The 13,777-nt window shown below is 41.4% G+C and overlaps 1 protein-coding gene across 1 annotated transcript; it reads left to right on the forward strand.

Moving 5' to 3' along the window:
• The first annotated feature begins 3,551 nt into the window (after window positions 1-3,551).
• LOC127781241 (sister chromatid cohesion 1 protein 3) lies at window positions 3,552-9,060 on the forward strand. Its single transcript, XM_052308172.1, has 11 exons — window positions 3,552-3,794; window positions 5,155-5,416; window positions 5,494-5,540; window positions 5,622-5,653; window positions 5,734-5,801; window positions 5,869-6,260; window positions 6,466-6,664; window positions 7,147-7,289; window positions 7,375-8,062; window positions 8,146-8,278; window positions 8,380-9,060. Exons 1-11 carry the CDS (start codon window positions 3,671-3,673, stop codon window positions 8,476-8,478), a joined length of 2,187 nt encoding a protein of 728 aa, XP_052164132.1. The 5' UTR covers window positions 3,552-3,670; the 3' UTR covers window positions 8,479-9,060.
• The last annotated feature ends 4,717 nt before the right edge of the window (window positions 9,061-13,777 follow it).

Below are 13,777 nucleotides of genomic sequence, written 5' to 3' on the forward strand. Positions count from 1 at the left end.
TAAAAAAAGAAAATTAATGGAACTCACTATCAACAAATTAAAAAAATGGATATAAAAGAGGCCGACAATGTATCTGTCGATAGCGAGACGGCTATGGTGACTTTATCAATCTTAAGGTTTGTTGGCTTATTCTTCCAAATGTGCTCATATGGGTAAGGTGTGTGTACGTGTATTTATAGTGATGGGTATGTGCATTGTGAGCGTCTCCGCTTGTAAATATGTTTTAAATGTATCTTTATCTTCACTATTATAAAAATTGAAGATGTTTTTGCTGATATTTTGGTACGTCAACTGTATTTGAGTTGATTTTTTAAGTTTGTTCAATTTTGAAAATACATATCCGTGTTTTAAGATTGTTGGAGTTGGATTTTAAGATTGTTTCCTTTTGGAAGTATAAAAGGAGAAATCTTTTAAAAAAACTTGTATGCTAACTTGAGATGAAATATAGACTCCTAATCGTAGCTCATAATTTTCTTAAAAAAAATCCAAGCGAATTCCCACAGTGAATTTTACCCTAGCTAAACCGTGCAACAATAATAAAATTAAAAGAGCATTTACCCGTTGCAACGCACGGGCATTTTTTATAGTATAGTTAAAAAAAGAAAATTAATGGTAAACTCATTGTCAATAAATTAAATAAATGGATATTGAATATAACAAAATAAAAATTCGGGATGCCGAATGTTAAAACTAGAGCATCACCAACCGTGCTTTGCTTCTTTCATAGTCCTGATTTTTTTGGGATTTTAGCTGAAAAAACTGCTCCAACAATTCCTTTCTCTTTCTTACGAGAATTGACATTCCCTTCTCTATAAGTCACGAATCATTATCGCTCCCAATGTTCCGTCTAAAGAGCAGGACCACCGCCCGAGAAATGGGGCGAGCGGAAAGGTGATTCTGGATGAGCGATCACGGAGTAAGATGGTATGAAATAAGGTTTGGGTGAAGGGAGGTCCATCTTTTTATTTTAGTGAGTTAAATTTAGTCTATTTGTTGGAAGTATATTTTTAACCTTGAATACTTATTAGAAAATCTCGAAAAGAAAGATTTAGGGAAGAGATTATTAGGCACATGCTCTAAGGCATCACCAACATAACACAAGGAACATAAATCACTCTCCACAACCTCCTATGTGTGCTTCTTCCCACGTGTATTGTTCTCTCCACATTTTGCACGTGCTATTGGGAGCCGACACCCTCCCCAACTAGTGGAGAGCGACTAGGACTGAAAAGATATTTCATGGGAAGTTAATTAGGGAAACTGTAGAAGTCAATTTTTTTTCTTATGAAAAACATAAAATTTAGGCATTAGAAGCTATATTGGGCATAAGTTGGTGAAGCTCTATGGGATGTACACCGAATTTCTCCTTTTTTTCCTTAAAAAAATCAATCTAACCTATGAGCAACTAATCAATCTCACTTGTACTCTCTCAATCCAAAAGCCTAAGGGCATATTACTTTTTAAATGGGATTAATGAAAAATTAACTCATTTTGCATATAACAAACACTAAGGATTACTCCTATGTATGCATATAACCAATGTGATGTGACCATAGCTACTATAGATACAACCGTCGTTCATATCAAGATCAAGCCGTCCAAGTTCTGCAATCCAGTTCGGCCACCTGCTACAGTGTCGACTTCAAACGGCCGCCAATTATGCATGCGAGCTCCATTTTGGGTCCATAAGTACTTGATGGAAAGCTCTCGGAGTCATCTTTCCAATGGATCCAGCTTCATCGCCAAATTCCATCCCAATCGGTCGAAATCACAAAAAGAAGGTGCTGTGTCACCTATAATGGGCCTATGGGCTTGTAACTTCGTCTGGGACCCCGACCCAAGTGGGGCCCATGTGGGGTGCGCCCCAACTAGGTGGAGCACGATCCTAGGGTTCCCTTAGGTCGTCCTCCCACCTCCTTAAATAGTTAGGTACCCCTTTAGAGTTTATTGGGTTTTGATTAATTGTAAGTTTAGCCATTGCTACTTCGCTTGCAGCGCGCGTGTCGGCTAGACCGTCCGTCTGCTTGTTCGGAACCCCACTTTAACGTGTATCAATTCATCTTTGTGCGTCTTGTCTATCTAGCAATTCAGTTGCTTTCTATCTTGTTCTTGCTTGTTCTCGATTGCCTGCAGGAATAGGGTTGATCTGCATCGACAAGATCAACAATCCACGGAGAAGTGTATCGATCGCTAAGGCGCAACAGAATGTCTTGTACGGTTGTAGTCGGATCGTCAACGTTTCTTCTGTTTTGTACGGTTGTAGTCGGATCGTCAACGTTTCTCCCAAATCGTAGTTACCATCAACTCACCGAAAGATCGGGCCAACAACAGCCTTGAGTGTCGAGTGGAACTCAGGGTTCATCACAATGAGTATTAAGATAATTGCTTGGGTTCCAATAATTCAGCACTACAAAATAATAAGACAACATCTTTATTTAAGTCTAGGATACATGAAGGCTATAAATATGCACATCTCATTAGAAAAAAATATGCTTAAAACTTTTGGAACAAAATAATAAGACAACATCTTCATTTAAATCTAGGTTACATGGAGGCTATAGATATGCACATCTCGTTAGGAAAAATATGTTTAAGACTTTTGGACGGAAGGGTACAAATTGCATCTTGTTTCACTGTGAATGAAGACTCATGCTTTTATTTTTCCTCTTCTATTGCTGTTCAGGTAAGATTTTTCTACGCTATTAGATCTACAAAGATATAAAGGCACAAGACATTAGGCGTTAGAGGTGAGATTAACTAATTTTTTTAGGGAAAAATGGTAAAAACTAAAATCCCGTGTGGATAATAAATTATAATGTCCAAAAACAAAATGAACGGTCATCAAACATCGAACTATGTGTGATCCGGCGAACGAAATCATCATAGTACTAGTTTATTAGAAAATAGAAAGAGTAATTTTCTCTTCAGCAATGCTGCTCAAACAATAATATCAACCATCAAATTTAAGTAGATGGAAGTTATAGAATTTCTAGATATACTCACAGCATGATACATAGTGTTAGACTGTTAGTAAGATAAAATTACTTCATCCGTTTTACAATGTAAGGCTTTCTAGCATTACCCATATTCATTTAGATGTTAATGGATCTAGACATATGTGTTTAGATTCATTAACATTTATATATATGTAGCAATGCTAGAAAGTCTTATATTGTGAAATGGAGGGAGTAGCATGTATAGACTTTTCCTTTTCTCTTTTGCGGGGATAGCTAGAAAGGGTAATTTGATGCACGCCACAGCGGTAAAATGGGGGGAAACAACCGCAGCAAATTCGTTCGGCATGTAAAAGCCTCAAATTCTAGTATTCTACAAGCAAAACATCCACGAAAATAACTCCCCCACATTCCAAAACCAACCACCTGCTAGGGCCCACCTGTCAGCCACCCTACCACCCCGCCCACTGCTCCCGAAATCCGCGCGCCAAAAGACTCCACATACGAAGCGGCTTCCCGCTTCACTCCCCTTCCCAAAAACTCATCCAAAACTTCTAATCCCCCCCCCCCCCCCCCCCCCCCCCCCCCCCAAATCTCATCTCATCTCATCCCCCTCCCCTCCCTCTCCGTGCGCCGCCACCACCACCGCCACCGCCGCCGCCGCAGGAGCAACCCCGAGGAGACGGAGGAGGGAGGAGGCAGCCGACGCCGCCGCGATGTTCTACTCGCACACGATCCTTGCGCGGAAGAGCCCACTGGGCACGGTGTGGATCGCCGCCCACCTCGAGCGCAAGATCAAGAAGCCGCAGATCGACGGCATCGACATCCCCTCCTACGCCGGTAAGCCCTCCCCTCCCCTCTCTCCCAAAGACGCGCTCTTTCTTTTCCCCTTTGTTGTTGCTGCGCGGGTAGAAAGGCGGCGCCTTTCAGCGGCAGCGGGGGTAGAAAGGATAAGCTTTTTTTTCTTTGGTTCCTCCGTGCAACTGGGATTTGTTCCGGAGTTGTGAGTGAAAAATGTTTTGGGGTTAGCAATGGGGTCAAGTGATGGTACAGAGATTTGGATCCCAATCTGCATTCTGCAATTTGGGACAGGAAGGAAGAAGGTTTGGATAGTTTTTTTTAGAGCATTTTGCTAGGGGTTCGCAGTATTTATCTGGTTATCAGTTAGAATTTCGTGTAAATGATTGTTCTAGTGGCATGATTATTCATTAATGACAAAAGATACAACAAAATTTGGTCTTTTAGTTATGGGAGGTTGTGGTGGGGTGTGCACCGGAGACTTTTGGGTGGATTTTTGCGGGCCCTATTTGGATGCTAAACATTTCAAGAATGACAGCATTTGCATATCCAGAAGGAAGAAAAAAAAAGAACGACCAAACCCAATTTTTTACCTCCCAGTACAGTATAATCACTTGCGGTGGAACACTGCCTACTTGAGCCACTCTATTTGAAGAGTAATTCATATATGTTTGTTCTACTTATATGAATTACACAAATAAGTTTATATGTTATCCAGTCAAATCATAGAACATTGACAAATAAACTGGCTTGTTGTGCTTGCATTGTTCTTTTAGTACATTATGTAACAGTTTTTACTTTATTCTGTGATTAACTTTACATATTTAACCTTGCAAACTCAAGAACAAAGTAGATAAGCCTTATGTTTAGGAAGCTTACTGATGGAATTTTATTAGAACAAAACATGTTTTTTGACTGGAAGTAAAACAACTGGATTAATATTGCATATTTGGGCATAGATGTCTATACTCTATGGGAAGTTTTTTTTATTCTCTTTGGGAGGAAAGTGTGACAATTTTTTTTATTTCAACTTCGAACTGTGCTTTGCAAGTGCTTTGCAAGAACTTGTATTATAATGGCATGCTGAATAGGTCACATTTTTCTGCAGGTCGCTTACCCTTGGCAATTAGTTTGTGTTTGCTTAGTGAGGTCATGTGTCGCCCTTAGGTGTTGTGCATGTGAGCGTGTTCTTGGGTGTGTTTGTCAGTTTAACCTCCTCTTTTTCTATCTATTTTCTTCTTAAAGAAATGAAGTTCAGTCCTCCCGCATTTTTGAGAAAAATAGGTTACATATTTTCCTTAGTTAAGTATTGAACAATTTTCTCATATACATTGAATTTTCCCTATGCTTTACTATGCAACCTAATGCCATGTCTTCTAATGCATGAGTTTTGTTTTTTCAGAATTTATCATGTTCCCTGAAGTTCCAATTGCTCTGAGGTTGTCAGGGCATCTTCTTCTAGGTCTAGTTCGCATTTATTCATGGAAGGTAAACTACCTCTTCCATGACTGTAACCGGATGCTAAGCACAATCAGAACCGCCTTCGCTTCTGTACAAGTAGATCTGCCCCTTCACGCGGATCATGCGCCTTTTGACACCATCACATTGCCTGATACATTCCGTCTTGATGACATAAACCTAGATGATGCAATTCGTCTGATAGAGTGAGTACTTTTCTTCTCATATATTTTCTCCGTGTCATACAACCTCAACTAATATTATTGTGTTAACTTTCTGACAGTACGCCAGATAATCATCGGAAGAGTCTGGACCAGATCACCCTGGCTGGTATACGAAGTTCAATTAGTCAATATATGTATTATTATCATTCCAATGCGGATGCTTAATGATTTCATTTTGGTGCTGCAGAAGGAGACTATCTGATGATTGATCTTGATGAGGTATTCCTCACTGACTTGCGCTTTTTGCAGGCTTGTTTAGTTTGCATGTTTTTTAATATTTGTGCTTATAAATTGTGTAGGATGCTAGAGTAGAGCTATCAGCTCCTGGACAATCTTCACACATGGGACCTGAACCAACTGACGAAGAGTACGTGTCATGTTTTTTTTCCTTCTAATTTCTATTTTGGTGGACTCATGTCCGCTTTGCTTATCAGGAGATTGCCTCCATTTCACATCGATTTCGGGCCAAGTGACAATATGGATGAGGAAATTTCCGTAGATCCTTCCCAAGGCAACAACTCGGAGGCAGTGAACACCAGTAACATAAATCAGGCAGATAAAGCACCAGATTTACCTGAAATAATGCGTGAAGCACCATTTGAGGGCCCTGAACTTAACTTGCCAGATATTGATGAGGTAAACAATGATCCCATGGATGTGACTGAGGAATCTTCACCATTTGTGTCCAAGAATATCACCCCTCCGGCACTGGAACGAACTATATCCCCTGGTCAAGGTGGATTATCTGGGACATCCATCCCCAATGCACGAGGAAGTACAAGCACCACATATGACAATATAGAAGATGTTATACCAATGGATATTGGTTAGTATTTTGCTTGTTGACTCATCTTGTTCTTTCCAGTTTTGTTTTCTGCCTTCATTTTTTCATAAGACCTAATAGAAATAAGACTACATTGCAATTCCACCAGCATTACTTATGTGGGATGCTAGAATGTTGTGTAAAATGTACTTTCCCTTGATGTTAAACATGTCTTCTCATCCAAGTTCTTTTCCTTCTGTGATTTTAGGAATGCCTGATTTTAGGATTGAACCATCTCCACCTCGAGTACAAGATGAGATGAATGCACAACCAGTACAAGGTGAGATGAACGCACAACCAGTACAAGATGAGATGAACGCACAACCAGTACAAGATGAGATGAATGCACACCCAGCACAAGATAAGAGGAGAATTAGATATGACAATGAAATAGTGTTCTCCAATGCGTAAGTTCGACTTTACAAATTATCTTCTTAAGCAAAGTTCATTGGTGGAAATAACCTCAAATTAAATATTATATGTTTACCAGGACTTCAATGAATTTTTGAAATTCATATTGTACTATGTCTTGCCTGGGCGTTTTGTTTAAAATCTACCAAATGACATCTTCATTTCTACCATGTCCTGTCTCCTCTGATCCTATTACTCTGTCCCCTCACCTACACCACCCTTCGAATATTGTTTTTCTAAACAGCTTATCTATAAATAGAATAATTCTATGTGTGCTGTTATCAACCGGTAATTAACTCGTCTAATAATTTTGATATATTTGTATGGGATTTGTTCTGTTCAAAAATACAAGTCAGGCTATGAACTTTTTACCATCGTAGTGCTAGGTGTGATGGGGATTAATTGCAACAACAGTATGATATCTGGTGGTACTATACTGTATTAGTTACAAATGATAAGACCTCATACTCTTGCACAGTTATATGAAGAGACAAATTGATGGCGGTGAACTACATCGTCTGGTCAGCAAGAGGAGGAAACTGCCTCAAGCAGCGGTGGATGTGTGGAAATTCAACAGGATTCGCCAAAAGGATGGTTTCTTGCTTGATCCTTTGGTCCATGGTAAGCTACCATACTCTCTGATTCCACTAGTGATGGTCCTTTCACTTCTGAAACAATGTCAGCTCAAATTTGCTCTTCCTTTCAGGGATGTGCGCTACCCTACGTCAAACCTACGAGAGAACCTTCCCCCATGTGATTGACCCTGAAGCTGAGTCAGGATCTGTCGAGCATACTCCTGGGGTAGCTAATGACAGTATTCAGGATACACATGATCATCAACTCTCCCCGAAGTCTCCTGGAAACACAGATGCACAACCTGAACATCAGTTCAATCAACAAGCTCCAAGAAATTCAGATGGACAACCTGAACCTGAGCTTAACCCAAAGTCTCCTGTAAATGCAGAGGCACAACCTGAATCTCAGATTAATCCACAATCTCCAAGGAATGCGGATGGACAGCCTGAACCTGAGCTCAACCCAAAGTCTCCAGGCGAAGCAGGCACGTCACACTTTGATGATATGCCTGAGATCCCTCGATTCTCGCCACAAAATATTCCATCTCCAATAAGAGACGACAATTCTCCTTTCAAAACTCCTGGTGCTGGTGGAACTCCGAAATCAAGACTTGGAGAAACTCCTGCCTCTGGGACACCAGCAGATATGAGTTACATGTCACCTGGACAAGACTCTGATCCTCAAGTTTCTCCTTTTCCATTTAATGATGAACTTGATGGAGATTTGCCTGAGATTCCTAGCCTCATGAGTACTCCTGGAGTAATATCTACCGCAGGTACTGGCACCACAGGATTGGGAAGCATGTCTGCTAGGACAAGGTATGGGATAAGTTCCAATAGACGATTTCATTATATGTTACCATTTGAGTGTGAATTCTGACATGTTTCATACTGCATTGTAGGGCTGTGGCACAGTACTTCAAAGATCAAATGGCTTCGGCTACATCAGATGACCAACCTGGTAAATTTATCTTGAACAGAATCTTGGAAGGGAGACACAGGAAACAAGCTGCACGCATGTTTTTTGAAACACTGGTACCATTTAAACTGCAAGTTACATTTCCCTTTTGGACATAATTTGTATAGTCACTTTCCACACTATGTCTTGACATATCGTATGTTTGTTCTTTCTGTAGGTTCTAAAGAGTTATGATTATATTGATGTTGAACAAGAAGCAGCCTATGGTGATATAGCAGTTTCAGTTAAACCCTCACTCTCAGGAGCCAAATTTTGACCAATTCAGTTGCTTAGAACCACATATAATCTCATTTGATCCGCGGGAAGGAGCTTTGGTGGGATTTGCAGAAATGGCCTGAACAATGGATTCTTATATGCGACATGGCTGGCTAATCTACTGCAATTTGCTGGACTCCAATTACTAGAACAAGTAGGCACTCCATGCCATTTAGGTTTATGTTGCAGAATACTGTAGTTGTAAAGCTGTAGCATTAGTAGTTGTCGAAAGCCAATACATCTTGTCCAGTTAGGACTTCAGATGGTAGTCCTTGCCTATGCTTTCTTGGCAGAAAGCAAAGTGAACAAGGAATCAGATGAAGATAAGAATTTTTCTTACTTTTGCTGTTTAATTACATGGTAGTGATATGTTAAATACAAGTCGAAAAATGTTGGATGACTAGCATAAGACAATTTTATAAATGTCAGTGTACATAGTCTGATATCTTCAGTGTGCCAGAGCGCAGAGTCTGTTCAGAAAATTTTCATGCAATATGTGCTCTGCAATGCACCATTATTTGTTGTATTTGTCTGAAGTTTACCTTGCATGATTTTATTACTTCAATGAGATCCAAAATTAACTGTCCTTCAATGGCAAGGATCACCCTTGCCCATTATCAATCATACAATGGAACCAAACATACATTTTTCTTTCCATTTTCATCATTTGTTTTAATTTTTACTTGGTAATAAATTTTAAAATTAAAATGAAGGTTTTGAGAAGTTTACTCCTTTTGGGTTTACCCCAGTGCAAACTTAAGGTCAAGCCAAATGGCCCCTTAATAACCTTATATTATACGTGTCATTAATTTGCTTCAGAGGTTAAAGATAGATCTGATTATGAGACTACATGTTAATTAAACACTCTATCTTTAGCTTCAGTATTATTTTGATATGAATATAGAATAAACATATTTATTATTCTTAATTGAATATATTCATATGTTCTTCCTCCACATACATATGGCATTTCTAGCTCAACAAATTTTATATTTGTGATTTCTTAGTATCTATTCAATCTCCTTTTTAATGATATATATGATCTTCCAACAAATCCATGATTTACTGATCTATGTTCATTTTGTATCAAGATTTTATCAATTGAGCATGCACACACACATGGATGGTGGGACCTATTCCTTTGCACAACTCAAAGGAAGACATTAGTCCTAATAAATCGTTTGTCATCCTCCACTTAATGACTAACCAGTTGCCTATGAAAGATATGAATGTTTATTGAGTATTCATTAACACCACAAGTATCATATACTTGCATGCAAGCTTAAGTGCAAAGATCCAATATAAATAATAGGTGAACAACATGTATCTAGAACATGCACAATAAATGTATAAGATTTGCTCTCCCTAAATATATTCATACAAAGAAATATATAAGAGAGGCAAGTGTATGCACAAGTAGAGAAGAACCAATGGGGTTTATCCTATACACATGGAGAAGGTATGTAGCAATGATAAAGACAAACATAAACACATACATTTATGATCTCCATGTTCTTAATGTAAAGAACACTAAATAAGAAAATGCTCAAGTAAACATTAGTCTCGCACTTATATAACAATAACATGGAAATCATATATATATGAATCTATCAAAAAGTATGAGATAAGAAGTGATACATATCACTTTATCTCCATGCATTTCATCCTTGTCATGATTAAGATCTACCACCAAAGAATGCATATCTACCACATCTCATCATCGGGGAAAAACTTCTCATCATTTTCACTTTCATATACAAATAAGACTTATTGTTTTTATTTCCATATCACAATGAGACTAAAAAAAACTCATAGGAACATTAGTCTCTATCGGTGATATGGGCCCGGGGGTACCCAGACTATGAAGAAGGGCTTGCCCTTGGTGGCCACTCGCCTTCCCCCAAGGGGGTTCGGCCCGAGGCAAGGCGGCGGCCGTTCCTCACACACCCCGGGGTCGGGTCACCCCGACCCCCACTGCGCGGCGCCACGTGTGCCGCGCCAGACGGGCGCTCCTAGTGCCCACCTAACCGCACTTAAGGCGGTCTGAGCGAGCGCTCCGTGCGCAGCATTTATTGCGGCGTGGTGTGTCAGGTCGGTCTGTGACCGATGATTGACATGGCCGGGGTAGTGCGCCTGCGCGCTGGTTGCATGTCAGGCGTCCTGCCGCCTGACACCCCCCGTCACGTCGCAATTGTGAGAGGCAGATCAGCCTCTCACGTCTACCGGAGACGGTTTGCCTAACCCGTTTAGGGCAGGGTTCCCATCTCCCGGTACAAATGAGGACCCAAAAGTCCTCACTCTTTAAATGCCGAATGACGGCTGCGTCTCCTGTGTCAGGCGAGAGGATTTGATGGGCCCCGCACTGCAGCAAGGCATGCGAGTGGCTTTCAAGGCAAGCAACGAGACATGTGCTTAGTATGATTATCCTCCCCAGCTAGGCTCGGTGGTGGAGGAGTACACCCTCCGACAGTCTCATATAAATAGATTCGTCATTAATCACCAAAGTCCAAAACCAAACTAAAGCACTTGAACTTACATCTATGCTTTCCACGATAGTGAGCAGTTGCAGCAGCATGGCAATGGCGTACAAGCGAAGTGGGAGAGCTCCAATGCAGCAGCACCGACGTTGGAGGCGCTCGAGATAGAACGGACATGATGCGGCGAAACTAGACCTCCCTGCTATGATGCTTTTGATTTGTAGGCTGCTCAAGTTTGTTGTGGCTGCACTATGGTAGGAGAGGAGAGCAGAGAGCATCTCAGCATGCATGAGCAAAAGAAAAAGACAGCTGTGACGTTCGTATAAATAGAGGAGGAAAGGAGAGGTGAACACCTAGCCGGGAGTTGCACAGACAGTGAAAAATGGAGCTAAATGATGATAGTGATGTAGTTGTTTATATTGGATGGAGGAAACGAATCATGATGTGGATGGGGTGCAGGTGCTTACCTGCCATCGAAGAGAAGAGGAAGCAACAATGTTCTGGCAACGAGCAGGAAGGAAAAGAAGGCAGGAATGACTTGCGCTTCCGGAAACGACGACGGTGCTGGAAACAGGACGACCATGACATGGCGATGAAACTCAACCTCTTAGTAGCAGAGCAGCAGTGGGAAATAGCGTCTCGACCTGTGCAAACACCAAATGGTGAACAAGGAGGAGGAAATAATGAAGAACTAGAATGTGGTGCATGTGCTTACTGCGACAGAGGAGTGGTGGCACGATGGTCGCGCAATGGTGCTTTAATGTCCCAAGACGACGATGGGACTGGAAATGGAATGGTGACAATGTTGCGATGAAGCTCACCTAACAGCGGCGGCTTTGATTTGTATGGCGCTCAGGATTGCCAAGCGTAAGCATGTTGGTAGGAGATCGAAGTAGAGAGGCGACGACAATAGCACATGAAAGAGCAGTGGGGATTCACCACCGATGATGACGTTGAGGTGGTGGCTGTCTTGGAAACAAGACAACGATGATGTGGTTTGTGATCAAGACCGAGAAATGGCTGCATGATGCTCGTGCGATGATGGTACAAATTCATGAGACGGTGGTGCTGGCGGATGGCAGCTGCAGTCAGAGGAGATGGAAGTGGAGACGCCGACACAGGAGTTGTCGACACCAAGGAGCAGTGGCGGCTTGACGGAAGATGGCACTAGATCTAGGGAAGATGAAGCCGGCCTCAACCATGGTGCTCACAGGCAGTGGGTGAAGCTCCTATGGATGGCGAGATGGCTCGAGCTCTTGGACATAGTAGAGGTGGCACTCTCAACAAGGTTGCAGGAGAAAATGATGATCGGCCTGTGCCCTCTCAGGCTGCGACGGCGGTGCTGGCTCAATCTCCACTCTCCAGGGTAGCGCCTCGTGCTCTCCAAGCGATGATGAGCAGTGGCAGTAACGACATGGGCGATGGTGTGATCGTCGAACAAAAGGGAGATGAAGGAGGTGTGTAGCAGGTATTTATAGAGGAGAAGAGGAGAGATGAACAACCAGGAGATGGAGAGGTGGCGGCAGAAATTAGAGAAATGGTTTTGGCAAATTGAAGAGCATTCAATTTTTTGCATTGAAGAGGAGAAATTGATGGCGAAGCTAGTGATTTGTAGAGAATTGTAAGAGGAGGCTGCTTGAGCAGGAGCACAGTGTGCTTGACTTGTGTGTCAAGGTGTAGAGGTGGCTGGAAAATTGAAAAATGGATCCATCTCATCAATTTTATTCAATTTTTATCATTTAAAAGAGATATATTGATTAGAGAGAGGAAGGGATTAATTAATGGGAGGGAGGAATTGGAAGAGACGGCACTGCTTAATGGATGAGCATGACGTGGGTTTTTGAGGGAGGAGGAAGGTGAGTAGCCTGGAGATGAAAACTCACTTTTTTTTAAGATAATGGAAGCTTTATTAAGACTCAGTCAAATTTACCAAGATGATACATTCCAACTGAGTCCACCCCTGGCCTCTGCATAAAATGCACACAGCCAATAAAAGAACAAAATTAAACCCTCATCATGAAACATAGATATTAGTGACTATCAATCCATAGATTAGATCGCCACCCATGCTCCTGGGTAAAAACATCCCGTGCCACCTGGTCCAAATGTTGAGATACCACCGCAATAGTATCCCGCAATCCCGGTTTGTGGAGGATAGCCCAGGTACGTAGCCACCGGGTAACTAGAGTAATAACCTGTAAAGGAGAAGACACTAACTTGTTATAAAAAATAACCCCGTTTCTGCTTAGGCAAATGGACCAACAAAGAGCTGCTGCACCCATCAAAAACAGATTTCTCATTTCTTTAGGAACACATAAAAGCCAACGCCCAAACATATGAGTAACATTTCGAGGAGGTTGAAAGTTAGAGGCCATATGAATAACGGACCATACCAAACGAGATAGATGACATTGGAAGAACAAATGTTGAATGGTTTCATCCTTATGACAAAAGCAACATTTTTTACTACCTTTCCAATTTCGCTTAGCTAGATTATCCTTGGTTAGAATTACTCCCCGTCATAAGTACCAAAGGAAAACTTTTACTTTTAACGGTACTTTAATCTTCCAAATACGTCTATTAATATTCGGGACGCCCGTATGAACAAGAGCTATGTAATGTGAATTGACCGAGAAGACCCCATTGGGGGTGAGATTCCAGTGAAATTCATCTTGCTCTTGTGTCAACACCAAATCAGCTATGCGAGGCAATAAATTATGCCAAGCAGCTAGTTTTGCTCCAATTAAATCTCGTCTCCACGAAAAGCTTGGAGGGTTTGTTTGAAAGATTTGTGATATTGTCGATTGTTTATGCCTAACTATG

The sequence above is a fragment of the Oryza glaberrima genome, chromosome 8 (genome assembly GCF_000147395.1).
Source record: "Oryza glaberrima chromosome 8, OglaRS2, whole genome shotgun sequence".
Taxonomy (NCBI): Eukaryota; Viridiplantae; Streptophyta; class Magnoliopsida; order Poales; family Poaceae; genus Oryza; species Oryza glaberrima.